The sequence below is a fragment of the Macrobrachium nipponense genome, chromosome 28 (genome assembly GCF_015104395.2).
Source record: "Macrobrachium nipponense isolate FS-2020 chromosome 28, ASM1510439v2, whole genome shotgun sequence".
NCBI lineage: Eukaryota > Metazoa > Arthropoda > Malacostraca > Decapoda > Palaemonidae > Macrobrachium > Macrobrachium nipponense.
The window spans coordinates 30,773,116-30,795,295 of NC_087217.1; the positions used below are offsets into that span (position 1 = coordinate 30,773,116).

General features: G+C 41.6%; 2 protein-coding genes across 4 annotated transcripts in view; both read right to left on the reverse strand.

The window, feature by feature from the left end:
• Positions 1-3,788: 3,788 nt before the first annotated feature.
• Positions 3,789-4,433, reverse strand: LOC135201145 (tigger transposable element-derived protein 1-like). Its single transcript, XM_064230024.1, has one exon. The coding sequence runs from the start codon at positions 4,431-4,433 to the stop codon at positions 3,789-3,791; it is 645 nt and encodes a 214-aa protein (XP_064086094.1).
• A 3,404-nt stretch (positions 4,434-7,837) lies between these two features.
• The window catches only part of LOC135201640 (palmitoyltransferase ZDHHC16-like), a 288,552-nt gene continuing 274,209 nt past the window's right edge, over positions 7,838-22,180 (reverse strand). For all 3 annotated transcript variants that reach the window (XM_064230731.1, XM_064230730.1, XM_064230732.1), the window contains exon 10: positions 7,838-10,499. In XM_064230731.1, the coding sequence (XP_064086801.1) occupies positions 10,394-10,499 (106 nt within the window). In that variant the 3' untranslated portion in view covers positions 7,838-10,393. The remainder of the gene's footprint in view (positions 10,500-22,180) is intronic.

A 22,180-nucleotide genomic window follows, 5' to 3' on the forward strand; every position in this document is an offset into this window, starting at 1 on the left:
TTTTCCTTACGTCAAAATCCTTTTTTAGTAGTGTAATTGCATGCTAAACAAAGTCAAAGTTAAAACATTACAGTAATCAATCTTAATATGCCAGTGGAAATTGTACCCATATAATCATAGGAACACTAGGGATGATCCCAAGATCCTTGAAAAGGAACCTGAAAAAGCTAGATGCCAAAGTAGCTCCAACTCTCATGCAGAAGAGTGTGCTACTAGAAACAGTGCACATAGTGAGAAAAGTGATGGCCTCCTAAGGAGGCAAGATGCAACCCAGAACCCCACACGATAGAAAACCACCCAGTCGAATAGGGTGACTATGATAGACCAAAAAGACATATGCAAATAAATTTAAAAAATAATAATAATACATATGAGGCATCTCGTGGACAAGGGGCAAATGTTCCAATTTCCTCCTTTTGAGTTACAAGCGTTTAGTCTGGTATAGGTGGTAGACATGTTTATTACAGAATAACATGTTATTATGCATCATTAAAATTCTCTCTCTCTCTCTTGTTCTTCTGAAGGGTTTGGGGGATTCCTTTCTATCTCTTTTTCTTCTAATTTTTTGCTCTTTTTCTCTCTCCCCTGTTCTTCTGAAGGGTTTGGGAGCTGTTTTTTTTATCTTTTTATCTCTCTCTCTAATTTGCTCTCTTTTTCTTCAATTATTTGTTCTTTTTCTCTCTCCCCCATTCTTCTGAAGGGTTTGGGGGTGTTTTTGATTTCTTTTTCTCCTACTTTTTGCTCTATGAAGGGTTTGGGTGGCAGTGCTGCTGAGTATTTCAATCATAACTTCAAAATAATGCAGTGTAAACAAAGCCAGGCTTCACTCATGTGCTTGGCAGGATGAGTAGTGGGGTGCCTACTAAGGCACATCTGATTGGCTGAGAGGCAGCCTTTTACCTCAGGCAGAAGTAGCCGCTCGGCCATTAGCTGGGCCACGTGGGCATTTGCCCCTCATGCTCTGAAATCCCAGATCTCCTCTGCTACTCTGCCTGCATAAAACAAGGGAAATTGAACCAAGAGTTCTGAGCCAGCATGGGTCAGAATTGCAAAATGCTCTTCACCATGAGTTTTCAGTGCTTCTACATTGCAAAGAACATGCATAACACATTTTCGATGGAGTTGGCGCATTCACCCTTGTCCATGAGGCACCTCATATGCTACAGCAAGAGAGATCAATGTTTAATACCATAGATGTTTAAATGGTCTTCAATACAGTTGCTAGAAGCCACAATATCTCAAGCTGAGGCCTTTAAATAGAAAGGAAGATTGTATATATCAGGCTAATCAATTTTTTAGTGGCTTGATCAATGATAGCCTAGCAATGATTTTCTCCAACTAAAAAAGAAATAAACTATGTATGGGGCAATTAAAATGGTAAAAGGAAGGTTTGATGGGAATACCACTAGTTGCTTTGGCCATTAGCTTAAACAATAGGAAGAACTGAACTGCTACATGAGCAGGCACTGTAAGGACCACTTGCTCGGCTACCTTAATACTACAACCAGAGTTGTGAAAGCGGCAAGGATACTCTGTGATTGAAGTTCTATAGAGGAATTGCAAGTGAACAGACATCTCCAGATCCAAGTTTCAAAACTCTGGGCCTAGGCAACAAGAGTGATCATAGACATAGACCTCTATCAAGGGGTTTCTTTTCTCAGTGGTGTAGAAGCCTTAAAAAAAACTGCAGTATCCATTTCTGGATCTCTTCCAATATCTGATCAATTGTTGCCAGTCATGAGGTTCAACTTTGGCAATATTTTTGTAAATATACATCTATAGTTGTTCATAGCAAAACTGTTATGTAACCATACAGAGCCTTTCACTCATGGTCTGAATGGCCTCAGACATGAATAAGCTGAAGTCCTGAAGACAGAAGAGGCAAAGCAGATAAGAGCAACTGATCAAACATGCCAGTTCATGACACATTGGCAAATAGTAACTAATATTCTCATCTTTTTGTGTCTCTTGAGCTTTCAAAACAAATACAAGTCACTACCTGGTTTCTGCTTTGACATCTGGAATAAGTTTTCTTCACTAACATTAATCTTAAACATTTTCCTTTTATGGGGTTAGGCATAAAATGAATTCTCACTCTTTTGTCCTGTGTTCTTTCTCAACAAAGCCTCCTGTCTTTAGCTCTTTGTGCCTGAACTCCCATTATATCAAGGTCTTCATCTAAGCCATTTTCCATGATATACTATGCCTTCTTGCAAATCTCCAACCTGCTACTTACATACCTACTGTTTCTTTCTGACCAACTGTTCCTCAGCCTCTCATTATATGTCAAAAATATCTCAATCTTTGAGATCTTGTCATTTTTCCAGCCATTTGATACTACCCCTCTTCTAATTCCTTACTCTTAATATACTCTTCCCACTTAACTCCAACCATGAATCTTAAACTTCTATGGTTACACTCTTTCAAAATCTCAATTTTCCTTATCAATGGCCATCTTTCCACTGTACTATATAGAAATAAATGCCTTATGTACCATCCAAAGTCTTTACTCCCCATTAATGCAGCTTCTCTCTTTCTCAGTGCTATCTCAACTCCTGTTTCAGTGCCCAATGTTTCGCCAAGATAAAAGATTCTGCTGTTAGAACTAGGTTATCTGCATACAGCAATCCTAAGGGAGCTAAATTTCCCTCACTCTTTTGTAGCTTCTTCCATTACTATAATTAACAGCAGTGGGTTAAGTGCTGATCCTTGATGGACACCAACATTTATTTCACATTCCTCTGACACACCTGCCACTTCACTCAAGATCTAACTTAATGAGTCTTTTTAGAACCATAAGATTCAGCTACTATGCTCTGCTACTATATTTGTTTGTTATATTTGGCATATGCTATTTCTTGATGTATGTACATATAATTTAGATATTTATTATTTTAATTTGTAATTTAATTTATAGATACTAGTAGCTTTGTGATGCTCATTTAATCATTTGTTTTGGTACTCTATTTTTAAAAGCCTTTTCAATATCCACAAATATACATGCATATGTTCTAATCTATTTGTGTGTGTGTGTGTGTGTGTGTGTGTGGAGGGAGGGGTCCTGGCACTTCCAGTTTTCACCTTCCTGAGGGGCTTTGTACCCTCCATAATTGTCATGTTCTCCAGTGGTCTCTCTATTATGCCAACATCCTCCAATTCTCATTCAGTTTTTGTCATCCAGAGGGTTTTCAAAACAGTCTCCGTCATTCCAGTACCACTTTTCCTTTTAGCCTTCCTCCTCCTTCCCTGTAGACATTCAAATGCATCTCTATCCTGCTCCTTACCTGTCCTCTGCTTATTTTAATTAATGTTTGCATCGTCAATAATGTTCTTCCATGTTTTATTTTTTCAGGAAAAATTTTGATAGTAACTGCCATAACTTAGCTTTTGTCAAGCTGTTACCTGTTTGTATCTCAAGCATATAGTTTTGCTATACAGCGGTTCCCTGCTGGGTCGCGGATCAGCAATCGCGCCTTCCATTAATTGCGGATTTTTGTGTGGAACTTATCGCCATATGTATCACAAAAAACAGGTTTTGACACAAGAAAAACCTATTTTTGGTAGTTCCTGTTGAGTCCTCAAGGAGTACCCTTTCCATGGTCTATCCAAAGCTCCATGGTGACCAGAATAATGTCAAAGAATTCTCTTAACTGGTCTTATGGCTGGGTATGTGTCATATTGATAAACATTGAAACAAGTGATAGGGTATAAATGGACACAGGATAATATTGCAACAAACTCCTGGATGTCGTTGATCATTCTGCTAACTTGGGACAGGTGTTCCAAAGTCAGGCTGCCTCCTCCTGTTCCTGCTCCTCTCCTGAACCTGAAGTGTCTTCTTCCTCGCTGGCAGACTTTGTCAGGTTTTCCAAATCCTGATCTGTCAGTGGGTCAGAGCGGGCATCAATGAGGGTGCAGACATCATCCTCTGTGATATCGTCAAAGCCTTGACAACTAAGAATTCTTGCCAACTGGAACACCTTATTAATGGCTGAATGCTGGATTTTCTGGGGAGAGAAGCCTGTATAATTATGGACACAGTCCAGCCAAAACTTACTCCAGCATGCATTCAGGGTCTCCTTTTTCATGTCCTTCAGCAACCGGTCGATAACAGATAGACACGTAGCAATCGTGAAGTTACGCCAATAGGCTTTCAGAGTAAATTCACTGTCATGATCCATTGCATCAACAAGGTGCTGGAGGGAGTTCCTGGTGTAGAATGCCTTGAAGGCATGGATCATGCCCTGGTCCATAGTCTGGAGGAGAGAGGTGGTGTTGGGAGGGAGGAACTTGAGCTGGACTCCCTTGTGATAAAGATTGAGTGTGTGGTCACCAGCATTGTCCATTATGAGCAAGACCTTGAACTCCATGTCCAAATCAGCCAGGTATAGCCTAACTTGAGGAATGAAGCTTTGATGGGACCAGTACTCCATAAGGACTTAGGTGATCCAGGCCCTAGGGACTGCACATCCAGAACACAGGCAGCAATGCCTTGTTATTTTTGAGTGCCCTGGGATTTGCAGCCTTGTAAATGAGGCCTGGTTTCAGCATAACGCCAGCGCATTCCCACACATCAGGAGGGTCACCCTGTCCTTTTGTGTCTTGAATCCAGAGGCTTTAGCTTTGTCCTTCATCAAATATGCCCAGGAAAGCATCTTTTTCAAGAACAGGCCAGTTTCGTCCATATTGAAGACCTGTTCTGGGTGGTATCCTTTCTCCTGCAGAATCTTCTTAATGGTCTCTGGATATTTCGCAGCTGCCTATTTGTTGGCCAATGCTACTTCCCCATGTGGGAAAACAGACTTTAGGTGGAACCTCTTCTGGAACTGGCGGAACCATCCTTTGCTCACAAAAAAACCTTGGGGAGCTAATGACGGTCCCAGTTGTGACTCTTTTTTCCTCTTTAGGACCTAGTTTATCAAAGCCCAAGACTTCTAATTTCCCTTCTTCATCGCCTTCCTGTGCCCTATATTGTTGCCTTCCTTTTCCTCTACATTGCCACCTTCCATACCAGTTGATAGCTGCTGGTAGAGCTGTCGTGCTTTTCACGTATGATGTTGAAATCAAGGGACACATTCTTCTTACGGCAGTCCTTGATCCAGTATGCAAGTGCAGATTCCATTTTCATGAATGTTTTGTCTCTCAATGTCGACACTGCCTTTACTGTACCATAGTATGTCATGCTAACACTTTTTCTGATTTCACTTTTTTTGTATGTATCTCACTGTGCTTGTTTACATTGAAATGGTGGCCAACCACAGGGAATCTTTTGCCCTCCTTCAACATATCCAGAACTTTCACCTTCTCTTCAAGCTTCATCATGGTCTTCTTTCTCTTAGGCTCTTTGCCAGAAGCTTTAGAAGGAGCAGGACACTTTTTGGGGGCCATTTTCAGTATGATTTATACGGATATTTGCAGATACTTTGTCAAACACAGTTTTGCCTTTATGTTCACATATATCAATAACTCTCTACACAGTGATGAATGCACGATATCCACAATTCCATCTTTCCGAGATAGGACTCATGTTTCTACCAATCAATGCCAAGTGTACAGCCAATGAGAGACATGGAAAATGAATGCTGCTCCTGGATTGACTGCTCTGCAGATGACAGCCAATAGCATGTTGAGTATTAGTGTGTCTGGGTACTGCTCTAACAAGGCGTCACGGCATCATAAGAGTTGTTTATCTGTAGGCAGTTGGCTTGGGTGAAGCATCTTTTAGGAAAAACCCATTATGTTATTGAAATTTTGCTGTGTTTACATTAACTTATTACAGAACTGTAATATTTGAAAATTAATAAATGTTTTTTCATTAAAAAAATGTATTTACGGTAGTCACAAAAATATACTTAGTACGTATGCATGAAAATACTGAGCGCTGCAGACAAAAACATACGTACCCTGCTATTCCCGTTGTCTTATGTATTTTAGATATGCTCTGCGTACTTATGGTATCATCCTAAAACACTTTATGTATGTACATATCATATTTAAAAATCATCTTAAAACAAAACATTTCATAAAATGTACAGTGCAGAAAATGTCAATGTGCATACTGTACCCACTTGACCCAATACGTACAGCTCAATGTTCTATCATTTGTGCATGTTTTGCATGTGTGGTATGTTATACATATTGTACACATTACTGTGGACTACGAATATCCTTTAAAATGTCCTCTAAACGTTCTGTTTCTCCTAAGACTTCTGGCAATGAGCCTTAGAGTCAAAAGGTCCTTACAATCATTGACGGATGAGGAGTAGCAGGCCATTACCATGTGACCAAAAGTGTAGTCGCCAGCCTTGAGAACGACTATGAACAGGGTAAAATACTCAGGGAGGTCGTTCTTGTGGAAGAACTCGCCAGCCTCTTTACTATTAGCACTGCCCACCAACAACCAGGACTAAGAAGAATTTGTGGTCTGTATCATTTGATCAGGAAGGTCAGGCAGATACAGACAATGGTCAAGGCATGGGATAAGCATAAAGAAAGGGGCCCAAATTTTATTAATACTGTTAGTGAAATAGTGAAGCCCTATCATAACACCTTCGAGAGTATGTACAAGTACCTCCAGAGGATGCAGCTTCCTGAAATCCCTAACGAGGAACCTTCTGAAGAGGGTGAAGAGGCATCCTCAGAGATGTAACTCCCTTACTTTGCTGTGCAATTTATCTTCATTGTCATTCATCAGGCTGCACAGCTATAATATCATCATCATCTATAATCAACATTCATCACCAGTGAGTGCCGTATGATTTAATATTATGATGATAATATTTAATGTCAAAAATCATATAGTAAATAACATGAAAATACAGAAAATTGCCATACAAAAAAAACTCACATCCAAGAATAATTTTATAGATACATTCCACAGAGGAACCCACAAATGAGCGAGTCCTCTCACAAATAATTTTTAGATGGGTTCCAAAGAAAAGTCCACGAATGAGTGAGTCCTCGAATCCCGAGAACGTGAATACGGGGGGTACACTGCATTCTCATGCATAATGCGACTCTTGTTTGAAGTCCTGATTTTGAAGCTAATTTTAAGGGGGTCACATCATACACGCAAGATAAAATTAGTGTATGTAATACTTACATACTGTTAGTATCATATTATAAAATGCAAACATAACATATGCATCTTTTCCATGGATCTTTTAAAAACTTATGCTTTACTTCACTTTATCCAATAATATTGTATGTACATATTCTCATATTACTGTATTGTTGTATTATAAACTACAAACATAGCATCAATGTTTTGGTTTGGAAATCAGCTGAGGGCAATTGTGAGGTACATAGTTTATTTCTCCATATTTAACTCAATTCAGAGTGATTTTCTTGCTTTCAGCTAGTGTAAATGAATCTGTAGATACTCTATTTATATGGGACATGATTATTTTTTTTTCATACGAAGAGTTTTTAAGTCAAAATATGACTTACATACGTCTTGTTGTGAACTAGATTATGTTTTTTGTGTAAAAATATCAAAAGATTTCATTCTCTGTTTTCATCCTATTTCTTCATAATAAGAGCTTTACCTTTTTATCTTTTATCAGCATGAAAACAACAGTTCAATGTGTTTTTTCTACCAAGTAGTTTTAATTAAGATACTTTTCTTTCCATTTTTATTTGTGATCTAGTTTGATGGCGTATCGAAGCTTACAGGAGTTTCATCCATGTTGCAGATGTACGATAATTTATAGTAATTAGCAGACTGAACATTGTTTTCTCAGCTTCAGCTACGACTTTTAGCTTAAATTTAGCAGTATATTTCCTTGCTGATCTTTTCTCCCTAGTGAATAAGGTTAGTATAATGTAAAAATATATCTGTCCTATTCTGTTTAATGTCATTTGTAACATAATTACAGTAATTTTTTGCTATCATATAATGGTTGAAATGTAAGGAAAACAGCTGTTGTTTTCCGATTTGGTTGTTCATTGCAAATCAGCTGTTACTCGCATAAGTTGTTTATGGCTGTACACATTTACGCAATGAGTATATGTAACATTACTAGTAACGATACTTTTACAATTCTCATCTACTTTTTCAACTTATTATTAACTAGGAGATGGGAAAAAGCAATGGAGAAAAAAAGTTTAGGCAATTGTAATTTGGTCTCTCAAAAAAGGAACTCGCATGATACATGCGATACATGATAAAACAATTTTTCAAGGGTGAAAACTTGGGGGTCGCATGATACGCAAGATCGCATGTTACAAAATTACATATCTGCAAAAAGACAATAGGACAGCTTCAATAATGTATGAGAGAAAATGGCTCTGCCTGAATACAGGGGTACCCTCATAGTTGTAGGTCATATATTTTTAAAGATAATGTTGTAAGATAATTGTGAAATTAAATTATAAGGTTTTAGGATGACATTTTAAGGCATATTTGTTGTTTGGAGTGTTAAAATAAACAGTTATAAGCATTTCCAGAGGGTGTCTTTGGTGTTTGAACTATTAAAATAACCAGTTATAAGCAATTTTAAAAGGGAATACCAACTTCACCCAGATTTTCACTAATGCAGATGGTTGTGATCCCTAACAACCAAACCTCCCCCAACCATTATGGGGACATACAGTATTATGAGTTCTGTTCTTTTTTTATACCATAACTTACATATTATTAATGTAAAATCAATAAATTCATGATACAATACTAATTGTGATCATAAAATAAATAATTACCAAGGTGGTGGCTTCAGAATCTACATGAGAGGGCACACTTGGACCATGAACAAAGGGGACTACATGTTTAATGAGTTTGTAAGAGTAATGATTTTTCAAAAGAAAACTTAATCATTTTACAAAATATTTTTAGTAAATAAACAGGCAGACAAGACTAACTGAAAGTAAAACAAAACCTCCTTGTTAGAAGCAATTAAAAACTTCAAAATAACATGAAGTTACGAATGCAAAGTTCAAATTATCTTACAAAACATTCAATGAGAACTGAACTGAATGCCCGGACATTGTTTTGGTCTTGTTTTACATGTAAACCTGCATTAAAGTTCTACCAAAAATTTTGTTGCCATCAGACTAACATACTGGAGACCGACAAAAAGAAACAAATGCATAACAACAATTACACACCACAAATATAATCTTTCCTGGACAAACACTAATATCTATGAAGAAATGTATGAAATGAAAGATAATGATAAAATCAAGATAAAAATTAAGCAATTAAAACATAAAGCAGGTTCAAACAAAGATACAAAGTAGAAATGACACAGGAAGCTAAGGTAAGGGACACAATCCTCCTACTGGCCACTTCTGCTTATTTCCTTAGCCAGTGCTGACTCACTACATATGACTTCATTCTGAACTCTCTAGATAATGTACAAACAATAATATTTGTATTTTCAGGGTCAGTCAAGTTTTTGTATTAGTGTAGAAACAACAGAATTTTCACCCATTTCAACCTTCTTTTTGCATACCACTTAACACTATATTTCAAGGGATTCCTTAAAATCTAAAACTTAAATGAAAATTAACATAATGGCAGTCGACAGGAAAGCTGAGACATCTATAAATTGATAGTCTATTCACAATCACTTCCAGAACCTGAAGTACAAAATATGATATCAATGTTTTAACTACAGTATTGAGACTAAAACCTTTTTTGTACCTTATGTACCTTATGCAACAAAATGAAACTAGAGGCACATGAGATGCCCCTTTCCTACTAAATCCAAACATCAGAACCAGAACCAGTCGTGAAAGCTGCCTTGAATCTGAAACTAATTTTTCCAGTGAAAGATGCCTTGAATCTGAAACTACTTTTTCTAGTGAAAGTTGCCTTGAATCTAAAATGAAATTTCCAAGTGTTTCATGTTGTGTCAAGAATTCTACAATATTTTCTAAATTGCTCAGAATGCTCAACAATGCAATTTAAATGTTGCTGTGCAAGTTTACATTTATTTAAGTATCAAGGAATGCATTTCAAGTTTAACAATGGCTATATACAGTTCCTCTGCCTGAAAAAAATAGTATATTGTATTTTACAAGGCCTAATAAACTGAATAACTAAAAGACTTGTATTTCCCTTTATATAAAATAAATATTCACTAAGCATATTTAACTAATATGAACTAGTAACTAAAAGCATCAACCATATGACTGAACTCTTAAGGTGTTATCTTTGTACATCAGTAGTGTAATTTACCTGATAAGTGTGAAATGTTCTTTTCCCACTTTACAGTCATAAATGATCCACAGGAAAAAATAAATTAAAACATGATAAAAATATACAGTGATAAATACTGCTATCAATACTATCAGTTATTCATTACTATAAAATATTGACCAAAGTACAAACAAAATAGCACCAAAAGAAAGATATGTACAAAAGCAAAAACAATGATAGTCATATTAACTGTCAGGCAGCCTTATCATGAGTAGCCTTGGTGAGGACGGAGTTGGGCCAGGTGAGACCATTTCCACTGGCTAAGTGTGTGGAGGGGAACAAAACATGGAGTAAACCCCTGTGGAAGAGACAGAGAACTTTCAAGATTCACTTGAAACAAAATTATGGTAAGGTTACATCTTACAATTATCATTTTTTTCCAGCAAAACACAAGTGTATAATTCTAAAAAAGAAACCTCTTCTTAAATGAAATTGCCCTACTCTCAAGTTCAAATTTTCCCTGACTGCATAAAGAAAATTTTACTTCCCAGTTACATCTTTAATAATTAAACTATTTTTGTTATGCAATTTAGCAATTTAACTATATTCTCTGACTGCACACAAAAAATTTTACTTCTCAGTTGCACCTTTAATAATTAAACTATTCTTGTTAAGCAATTTAACTATATTCCCCTACTGCATAAAGAAAATTTTACTTCTCAGTTGCAACTTTAATAATTAAAATATTCTTGTTAAGCAATTCAACCATATTCCTCCCCAGAATTCATATAAATTCCCATTTTCTAACCTGCTTCAATTGAAGGTCACCTTAGAAGGAACAAATAAAGGGATTTTGACGTAAGGAAAAATCTATTTCTGGCGATTGGCTCGTGTCGCCAGCGAAATATCTTTAATCTATTATTTCTAGGGTAAATGTACTAACATACCAGAGAATAAATAAATAAAGAAAAAGGTCAGTACAACTGACTCGCTCACCCTCCAAGAGGGTGTCGGTATGAAACACTATGGCGAGTGAGACCACTACCACGAGCCGAATACCAATAGAAATCTCCCACTACAAAATCCCCACAAGAGGAGAGCCGACCCCACAGAGTGGGCAGCAACTACTACTACTCCATCCCATGCTGCCGACTGCTGCGCCTCTGGTGGCCATCCTGAAGTTAGCAGACAATCTTGAGCGATGGGATGGGTAGGGTGGGATTTCGCTGGCGACACGAGCCAATCGCCCAGAAATAGATTTTTCCTTACGTCAAAATCCCTTTTCTGGGCTCAGCTCGTGTCGCTGCGCGAAATCGTACCAGAGAAATAGCACAAGATTGTAAATAAACATTTAACAAAACAAAAAAGAGGTCTCAAATAAAAGATAAAATAAAATAAAAGAATATAATTGTTAATAAAGATACATATACACAATGATACAAAAATAGAAATATTGCTTAAATTAAATTAAACTTAATGCTAATAATATTTCTTAACTTAAGGCAATTTACATATATACAGGGCTTACATGGCATATATGTTCCGAAATAGTATCTGTGTATTGACATGTATCAAGAACTCTAGAGCAATTAAGACAATAAGTTGAGCAGAACAAACTTCAATAACAATAATATATAAAGGAATGTATATAACTTAATATACAAAACCCGTAACCATTACAATTAAGATGTATCCCCTAGCATAAAAATAAGGGGATCACATCTAAGAGATCAAAATATACAATAGATTGTGAGTGTCCCTAGCAAAAAAATAAGGGACACCCACCATATCATCATAAAAGCAGCTAAGACACAAGGTAACCGTAGATGAACAAGGCAGGAATAGACGAACTGTTGGGTGAGACAGGTAGAAAGGAGGACTGGATCTTCTACTAAAGATTAGGCCGAGTCGGGGAAACTATGTTACCCGCCGCCACTGCTGAAAATTTTAGAGCTTCCAAGGACTTTAAGTAATGACGTTTAAATACTGTCGGCGATTTCCATCCAGTATATTTTTCAACTCATCGAAGTTCATATGTGGGAAATAGTTAATTGAGGTGGCTACTGCCCTGACATCATGTGCTTTTGGAAAAGAGTCAGGATTGGCTTGTTTAATAAAGTACAGGATCTGCTGCTGATGCCTTTAATAGATAAAGTACCACCTTTTTCTCTCTTAAAGAGAGGACCCGATGAGGATGAGGAGGTCCTAGACAGAAAGGCTCGTAAGGTCGATACTGGGCAAAGAGATATTCTTGTGGAAGGGCCGGTACTACCTTCCATGGTTCCCACCTCATCAAAGGATCTTCATTCTTTGCTATAAAACTACGTTCCGGAGAAGAAAGTAGCACTTCCCCTGTGGGAAGAAATTGAAATATGATCCGGGTCTCTGGATAAAGCCGACAGTTCTGAAAATTCTAGCTCCTGAGGCCAAGCTTAATAAAAATAGAGTTTTTCTTAAGAGCATTATAAATGAGCATGTGTCATTATCAGTTTCTGAAGCCAGCTTTAGAACATCATTTTAAGCCAACCATGGATTACTGACGTAGGCCTTACAGAAGGTCTAAGTCTAGCACAAGCCTTGGGAATAGACGTGAAGTAGGAGTCTGTCAAGTCTATGTTGAAACCAAATTGAAAAATCTTTTTCAAGGCTGACTTGTTTGTCGTAATGGTGCTAGCTGCTAAGCCTTTTTCAAATAAAGATCTGAAAAAGGATATGGCTGAATTGATTGTCATGATTCTAATATCTGATTCTCTCAGGAAGGTTGCTAACTTTTGACAGCAGCATCATACTGTCTCAAAGTTGAATCTCTTTTATCGGATTCAAGAAGAGAATGTTTTGAGGGTCAATATTCGCATGTCTTTTCGCTGCAAACTTCATGAAATCCATAAAGTTAGGGTTTTTAGAATCCCTGAGGAAGCGAACACAGTCTTCGTTTGTACTGACTGGGAGAGCCTGGGACTGGGAATCCGAAGAGGGCGAAGCCCCAGTTCCAGAATGAGAGGGATACCAATTGCTCTTCGGCCAGTCTGGGGCTACTAGAGCCACTTGACCTTGAATGTCCTGAGTTTGTTTTCAGTACCTTCATGAGAAGATTCACTGGAGGAAAGACATAAATCTTCTCCCAGTTGTTCCAGTCTAGGGCCAGGGCGTCCGTGGCATAGGCCAGAGGGTCCAGGTTGGGGGCCACATAACCTGGGAGTTTGTGGTTCGCTTGGGATGCGAAGAGATCCACTTGTAGGCCTGGAACTCTCTGAAGAATCCATTGGAACGAACTGTTGTCCAGTGACCATTCCGACTCTAGAGGTACTGATCGGGATAGAGCATCTGCTATGACGTTTCTCACTCCAGCTATATGGGTGGAGGAGAGGTGCCAACTGAACTTGTCCGCCAGGGAGAAGATGGCTACCATGACATGATTTAGATGACGTGATTTGGAGCCTCCCCTGTTTATACAATGTACTACCACTGCGCTGTCCAAGACTAGCTTTATGTGGGAGTACTTTGGCGGACGTACCTTTTTAGAGTCAAGAACACTGCCATTGCTCCAGTACGTTTATATGGAACTGACGGAACTGAGGTGACCAAGTTCCCTGAACTTTCTTGAACTGGGAATATCCTCCCCAACCGCTTAATGAAGCGTCCGTGTGGATGGTAATCCCCGGAGGAGGAAACTGAAGGGGCACTGATATCGATAAGTTCTTGACTTTCGCCCACGGGCGAAGTCGATTCCGTAGAATCTGAGGGACTGAGGATAACTTGTCCTGGACCTGACATTTGCTCGTGAGCGCCAGATTCTGGTTAGGTCTTTCAGTTTGGCTTTCATCAAGATGTTGTTACTGATGCAAACTGGAGTGAACCCAGGATTCTTTCCTGAGTTCTTCTTGACGCAAGTTTGTGACTCAGAAATTGCTTTACTGACTTCGCTATTTCCTTCCTCTTGGCTGATGGAATCGACAGAGTATGGGAGGATAGATTCCATTGGATGCCCAGCCACTGAAAGTTTGACTCTGGAGTGAGTCTTGACTTGGTCCTGTTTATCTTGAAGCCTAGATATTCCAGGAACTGAATCACTTTCAGTGTTGCTACGTGGCATTCCTCGACTGTTGGAGCCCAGATCAACCAATCGTCGAGATACGCTACTACCATAACCCCTTGCGATCTTAGTTGTTGAACTACTACTTCCGCCAACTTCGTGAACACCCTGGGTGCTACGTTGAGCCCGAAAGGAAACTACCTTGAAGGAGAATGTCTGGTCTCCTATTTTGAAGCCCAGATACGGACGGAAGTGTCTTGCAATAGGGATATGATAGTAAGCGTCTGTAAGATCGATAGAGGTGGTGACGGCCCCACGGGGAAGTAAGGTCCGTACCTGCGAGATCGTGAGCATCTTGAACTTGTCGCAGCGAATGGCTAAGTTTAAGCGGGACAAGTCTAAGATTACCCTTCTTTTTTGTGAGCCTTTTCTTTGGCACGCTGAATAAGCGTCCTTGAAATTTTAACCTGTTGACTTCTCGCTATGAGGCTCCTTTCTGAAGGAGGTCCTCCGCATACTCCGTCAATTCTTTGGATGGAAGTTGGCGGAAAGGTCTGGATGGGGCGGGTGCCGCTATCCAGCTCCAACCCAGACCTTTTGACACAATGCTCTGCGCCACTTGCTGAAGTTCCACCGGTGGCGGAAGTGAAACGCCTACCCTCCTACCTGAACATTCCTCATTGGCTTTGATAGCCTCCTCGGCCTCCCCTGAAATGCTTCCCTTCCCTCTGTTGAAGGGCCCTCCCGATCCTCTCCCACGAAAGGATCGTTTGACCTCTGCCCCCCTTACCCGAGCGGTCATACTTCTGGGAAGCCTGACCCTCGAAGACTTGATTGTAGGCTTGGAGAGAGGGCGTAAGAGGTGGAGGGTTGAGGCTGGGGGGAAATAACATAGATTGGCTGCGACTGAGCCTTGGAGGTAGAAGGTTGAGCTGCTTGCACCAACGGAACAGCTGGAACCTGCTGTGTAAAGCGTGGCTGCTTCTTCTGGTAGGGCTGGAAACGTCTGGGTTTCCTTTGAGCCTTACCCTTGATCACTTGATCTTGGCGTCTCTTGGCCGTAAGACCCCAACGATCTTTAAGGCTTTGGTTTAATCTCGTAGCCTCTGCCTGGACCTCCTTCACCATCGCCTCTGGGAAGAGGTCTGCTCCCCAGATGCTCGATGTAAGCAACTTATTCGGCTCATGCCGAATTGTTGCTTCTTGTAGGACATGTTTCCTACAATTCGTCCTAGCCGTGGCGAACTCAAACATATCAGACTGTACCGTTTGAGTCAGAGACTTGGTGAGAAGCTTAAAGAGTGGCTCCGAACCATAGGAAATGGTGGTAGCCACCTCGGTCATGGCCATGGTATTAATAGACCTGGCTAACCGCGATTTGGAATCGAATTCCGCCTGAATAAGGCTATCCGGAAGCCTAGGTAGCTTCTCACCAAACTGCTCCATAGCACAGTCTGGTTTGAGTTTGCCCGCTGAAAAGGGGTGTTGGGCAATCTTCCCACAACTCACCGGCTGAGGGGAGTAAAGGGAGACGTTAGGGTCCGCTTCCTTCAGCTGAGGCATCGAATCCCCCTTCTGGGCTGCTGGAATGGTGGTTGTAGCGATCTTTGTCAAGAAAGGGAGCGGGGTACTCTCTTCCATTGTAAAGATCGTAAACGGACTCTTAAACGATTGAATCTTTGTATTGGAACAATCCATGTCCTCTAGACACCTGAGCCATTCTCTCTGAGCCTGGTCTCGTGAATAGAGGACTGTCTCTTTCGGTACCTTATCGTCCCGAGTCATAGCCGAGGCGGTGAGCCTGGCATAGCCGATGAAGGGAGGCTGAAGTCTTCCGGGTAGAACCGAAGTCTTCAATCCTCCGAGTTCCACATTCCGGGATAGAGATAAGCCCGTCTTGGAAGGGGGCGTATGATGCTACTCTCCAAGGATTGTCATTGAGAACGGAGGTAGAGAGTCATACGGGGTAATTGGCCTCCCCCTGTGCTGAAAGTTGGGGAAGAAGCTAGTGGAGCTTGGCTCAGTCCGGCTATAATGTTGTCCTGAGAGTTGATCCTATCAGACAACCGGGAGATCATTTGTTCCATACTGGATTTCAGAGAACCAACCAGATCGCCCACTTGTTGCAACAGACCAGCGTTGGAATCCAAAGCCGGAGCTGCTGCGGAGGTGGAAGGGTGGCTCTGAACCGGAACCAAGGGCAGTGGAACTGTCGACTCCGCTGGAGTGTGTGATCTCTCCCTGGAGGATCTACTCTTAGAGGATTTAGAGCCGGACCCAGAAGCTTTAGACCTCTCTGCTCCGGGATTTCTAGCGGAAGACTTACGAGAAGAGGATGACGCCGACGCCGTCTTTTTAGACGACGACGACGTCTTGGTCAAGGTTTTAACAGCTTGACCTTTGACCTTGGGTCTAACGGAAGCGTCAGGAGAAGTATATAATTCAGCACCTGTAAAGCCTTGGAAGGATGGAGAGTGCAGGGGTAGAAGATCCAGTGGCACCCAAGGGTATCCCCTTGGGCGTCCAACGTTACCTACCTCGACCAACAGGTCGTCTACACCTACCATAGGTTTAATATTAATGTCCCAATGTTGCGACTTCCGAGGAGATATCCTGGCCTTGATCGTGTTTAAACGAGGCAGCCAGCTGTTGCTGGATGAAAGCGATAGTCGGGGCAGCCTCTGCTGGGGTTCGACGTAGCCTGTTGACTTTCCTCCGGGGAAGATCAGTACCGCCAACTTCTTTTCAAGAATGTAGGGCATACCCTTGGCGGCGTTCTTCCCAAAACCGCCGACCCAGGCCCGCAGGGTTGCCAGTGCGGTATCCTTCACAGCCGGAGCCTGAAAGAGAGGGTATTGATTAGATTTTAAGATTAAACTTAAAACTAAAACAAAATTAAAAGCTTAACTTAAAATTATAGGGGCTGCAAACCCCATGAATTTTATCTTAAGTTTGGAAGATTGAATTTTAGAAAACTTAAGAATTATAACAAAATGGGGACTGGCTAACGGAGTGGAATACTTACCCCGTCTAAAAGCTGGCTCACAGATCATAACAAATGGTGCACGTCTCGTGATACCAGACCTGGATGTCCCCGTGCGGAGTCGCGCATGGAGCATGGGACCGGCAAACTTCGTGTCCACAAGGGTCTTGAAGTGTGGCGGCGCATCCCGGATGCTCACAGTTTGGTGTCTGTAAGTGAAAAGACACATGAGTATCTTAAAGGTTATCACTTACAGGCTAAAGGATAGAAGAACTCCGTTGCATGCCGGAGCTCGGAAAAAATTTGGGCATAACCCCTCCCTTACCGCCTGAATAGGCTATAACCCCGGAGAGATCCGGTGAGACAGGTGAGGGAGGGGGGGATGGTTTAAGGTAGCTTAAGATAAACTTACTAGTTTAACATAACAGAACTTAAACCTATAAAATACGAACGTACCGGACTAAGTCCAGTGCGTGGCGGAGTGTCGTGACTCAGCGAGCCGGATGTGGTTAGCAGAGACCAACTGTATATCCCGGTCCACCCTTTTGGGTGGACTAGCATCTTTCCGCTGGATGCTGGGGCTCCGGTGGCAAAGGAGCCCCAGTAAGGTGGGAAAGGGCGAGAGGACAAACAGACTCGGGCTAGCAACGGAGCGACGGAGTAGTGCGGAGGGGGGAAAGGCCCGTCCCCGCCCCCCACCTTACCATCCGGCCGGACCGAGAAGCTGGAGAGGTCGATTCCAGTCTGGGTCTGTCCCGTTCCCTCTACTCCCTCCGCCTGGGGGAGAGGGAGGCAGGCTCGGGTATGCGGAGCGAGCATGGGTAGACCAACCCACCCCCGACTCTATGGAAGAGCGGAGGGGGGAAGAAGACTGGACAGGCGTCTGGCTGCTCCGTGATCACGTAGTGACCACGGGGCGCTGGTACTACAAAACAAGTGAGACAATAAGGCTAGAAAAACACCACCGGCTGAAAAACAGAGAGATGCTATCGGGAAGCAACCGAACTGAGGAGCGGTAGCATATGGGCCCTATGGGCCCTAACCTAGGCTAAATGAAGCCAGACGCCTACACTAACCTAAATACAATATAATATAAAATGAATAAAACATGAAAGGAAGAAAACAAAATAGTAGGAGAAAAAATCCAGGAGTGTACGACTAACCCGAAGGAAAGTCTACCACTCAAAGCTAGCCGGGGCCGATACTAAGAGCCGTGGCTAGGGTCTGGATAGAAGGAGCCTACATAAGGTAAAAGGCATGCATGCATGACAAAAAACCGTGTAGACTGTACCCTAAAACAAAACGGATGATTAAAATAGAGCGTATTAAAGTAAGGGAATGTTCTGGGTATGGGAGACCAAGAACGAACCCGCCACGAGGCAGAACAATGCTGCCATGCTTCCGACCTAGAGTTCGTATTTATACCTAAAAAACGGCAAATACGGGCTCAGGGCCGGAAAAAAACCAATTAGCAATAAATACTGAGTACTTAACTTAGCTGCTGCGATGGCTGCACGCTCCATGATAAATAAATCCAAGAAAAGGGCACAAAAAACACAGAGCAAAAAAGGGCACGTGTATACCGTGTGCGCTAACTGAAAAGGATGGCCACCAGAGGCGCAGCGGTCGGCAGCATGGGATGGAGTAGTAGTAGTTGCTGCCCACTCTGTGGGTCGGCTCTCCTCTTGTGGGGATTTTGTAGTGGGAGATTTCTATTGGTATTCGGCTCGTGGTAGTGGTCTCACTCGCCATAGTGTTCATACCGACACCCTCTTGGAGGGTGAGCGAGTCAGTTGTACTGACCTTTTTCTTTATTTATTTATTCTCTGGTATGTGTTAGTACATTTACCCTAGAAAATAAGATTAAAGGATATTTCGCGCAGCGACACGAGCTGAGCCCAGAAAAATATTTTTACAACTAAACATGTTTTATACTAATCCAACAATCATAAAACAGCCTTACTCCATGTGAAATGGTCTCAGTTACACATGAAGGAGAAAAGATCTATGCATGGCCAGCTCATGGTCTACAGCCCAGAAAGGAAAGGGGGGCATTAGTCCTCAGGTCAAGCTCCATCTTGAAGAGTTCATGGAAGAAAGGAGGGCACTAGCAGATGACTTAAAGGTTTGTATAAAAATTTTATTTTCATGATAAAATTAACTTTCATATATGTATACTTACCAAGTAGTTACATAGCTTTAATTTCAACTGGCATGGCAGTCGTATTTCAAAAAATTGTGGCAGCACTTCTAATGTTTTTGTGTAGGTGATTAGTCCTGCCCACTATCGGGGAACAATAGTAACAACAAAGAAGAACTTAATTCATTGTTCCCTTATGTCATTGAGAGAAGAGGGAGGGAGGGCTTCGATTCTGTAATTACTTGGTAAATATACAGTTAAACCTTGGTTTTGGTATGCCTCTCTTTTTGTACGTTTTGGTTTTCGTAGACTTTTTTCTACAAAATTTTGTCTCAGTTATTGTATGTTTTCTCGGTTTTCAAACACTCAGAAATGCTCCATCTGTGGCCCAGCGCGTGACCAGGCCCAGTATCGAGCGCCAAAACAAAGCATCCCTTCTTCTTTCGTGACCCATTCTGCTTTTGCATTTGTTGTTTTTGTGCTTTTTGTGCTTTTTCATTCAAGTGCAACTGCTAAATAAGCCATCAAAGGGCCAAAGAAAGTTCCAAGTGCTAGCCAGTGCTAGCCTTGTGTAAAAAAAGCGAGAACATGATAGAATTTAAGAATGAACTCGTAGCAAAGTGTTGGAGGAAGTTGCATGCCGATCTCCATGAGAAAATGCCTACAACAAGCGCTGCTGTTAATGAATTTAAGGCCAGCAGAGGCTGGTTTGAAAAATTCAGAAAATGTATGGGCACAGATAATGTGCCCACTTCAGGGATTAAGGACATGTCTGCAATGTGGAGTGATATAAAATTTTTTTTTGAAGAATTATCATCCCAACAAAGTTGTAATCCATGTCTCTGATATGTTTAACGACAATGTCATGTTTAACTTTAGGAAAATTTCAAAGAAACACCAGAAACAAATGTCTCTGGTTAGTTTTGTTGTGCAACAGAGGTCCCGTAACTCTCAAGCTCCCAGATAGGTCCTTGATACCTTTAGTCCTTCTGGAGGGAGATTCCCATTCCAAACAATAAACCCTCCTCCTCCTCCCTTTCCCCTCCTCTGTCCTCCATAGATGACAGGTGTTTTCCATAATGGTAAGAGTGATATTAAATGTTCATTTATTCATTTCATTAGTCATTTATGTTTATTTCTCATTGTTTTCTGTAAATAAAACTGTGTTTATTCCCTATACAATTTATTTTTTGTTAATACTTTGGGGGTCTGGAACACTAATTGTATTTACATTATTCTTTCTGGGCTCAGCTCGTGTCGGCCTATGAAAGGATCCTTAATATCATTCTTTCTAGGTAAAATTAATCTAAAATTACCAGAGAAAAACAAAATTAAGAAAATGTCAGTAAAACTGACTCGCTCACTCTTAAAAAGAAGTGTCGGTATGATATAGGGGCGAGTGTGGAACACTACCACGAGACAAACACCAATTAGAACTTCCCTATCAGAATCCCCCCAAGCGAGAGCTGATACCAACGGGCGTGCAGCCTCTACTACTACTACTAGAGGACGCCACGGACAGCAGCGCCCCTAGCGGTCATCCTTAATTTTTAGCACCAGCGACAAGTCGCCATTTTCTTGTGCTCGTGCTTTTCTTGCGAATTATCCGCATCTGAATCATGGAACGCTCTGCAATCGCCACGGCTAAGTTAAGTACTCATAAGTAACATTTTACTGTATTTTTGACTTCCGGGTACCAGTATTTTCCTTTTTATAGGTCATATACGGTTCCTCGGTTGTCTCGTGGCGGCCATGCCGCCTCGTAAGAATTCCCGGTCCTCCATACTGGGACTTCTTATGCTTATGGGCTTACTTTTTTCACATTCATTGTTTACATCGAGTTTTAGCTAGTTCAGCCCTCCTACCATTCTCTTAGCTTGGTATTTAGGGCTATTATTATTATTCTCGGCCCAGCATCCCGGCTCTTGCTCTACATCGGCTATCGCTGGCTCCGAGTAGGCTTCTGTTTCTCGGAACAGTCTGCCTCTCCTGGGCTTCTTTCTCTTTTACTAAAAGTGTGCTCTTCCCCCATTTTCGATGTATGTTTTTATTTAGGGTGTTAGCTAGCCTAGGTGCTTGTTCCACATGTTGGTACAGCTTGGTTCACGTGGCCCTACCACGGTTGTGTTGCTCGCGGCCTAGGCCACTTGCGGTCACGTGTCCTATAGCACCTTACCATGCCCCTCCCTCCCTCTCTGATGTAGGGAGGAGCTGGGGGACCCCTTGGTTGTCATAACAACCTCATCGCCTTCTCTCACACTCTCGGAGGTGACCGGGGGGTCCGCCCCAGAGGGGGTATAGGGCGACCTCTAGGAGGTACCGGGTCTCCATACGGGTAGTGATGAGGCGGGGAGGAGTAGGCCATCCCTCCCCCTTTCCTCGCTCCCGCCGTGTTTCGCCGGGAACCTCCCCCCCCCCCCCTCCCCATTGCTCAGCCACCTCCCATTACGATACGAAGGAGCCTTCCGTCGCAGCCGGGGCCCCCTTTAGTTATAGGATTTTGGCTCCGCTAGCGGCAGGGTGGGCGCAATGGATGGTCGATTGCTTGCCTACTATATCCTTATATCTCTCCCCCGCTACCGGAAGGAGCTTACCCTTACTACGCACTCTTCTAGTAGACGGGTGGAGAGAGTTGTTTAATGTTGTTTAATTTTGTTATTTTGATTTTAAGGATATACCCTATTATAAGATATTTTACAATGAATTGTGTGTTATTATTTTCATTTTATCAACCATCCCCGCCATTGTCCGTCGTGGTTTCCATTTACCACCACTCCTAATTGGTTGATTCTTGTGCCTCCGCCACTGGCGGAGCCATAGCCTATCTTCCAACCTGGTTCCACACGTATTTTAGCGGGGCTCTGGGTTTTAATCTAACTTTAT

Bases quoted from the DNA above. Each gene is read 5' to 3' on its own strand.
- LOC135201145 (XM_064230024.1), bottom strand. From the start codon at position 4,433: ATGGAGTACTGGTCCCATCAAAGCTTCATTCCTCAAGTTAGGCTATAC.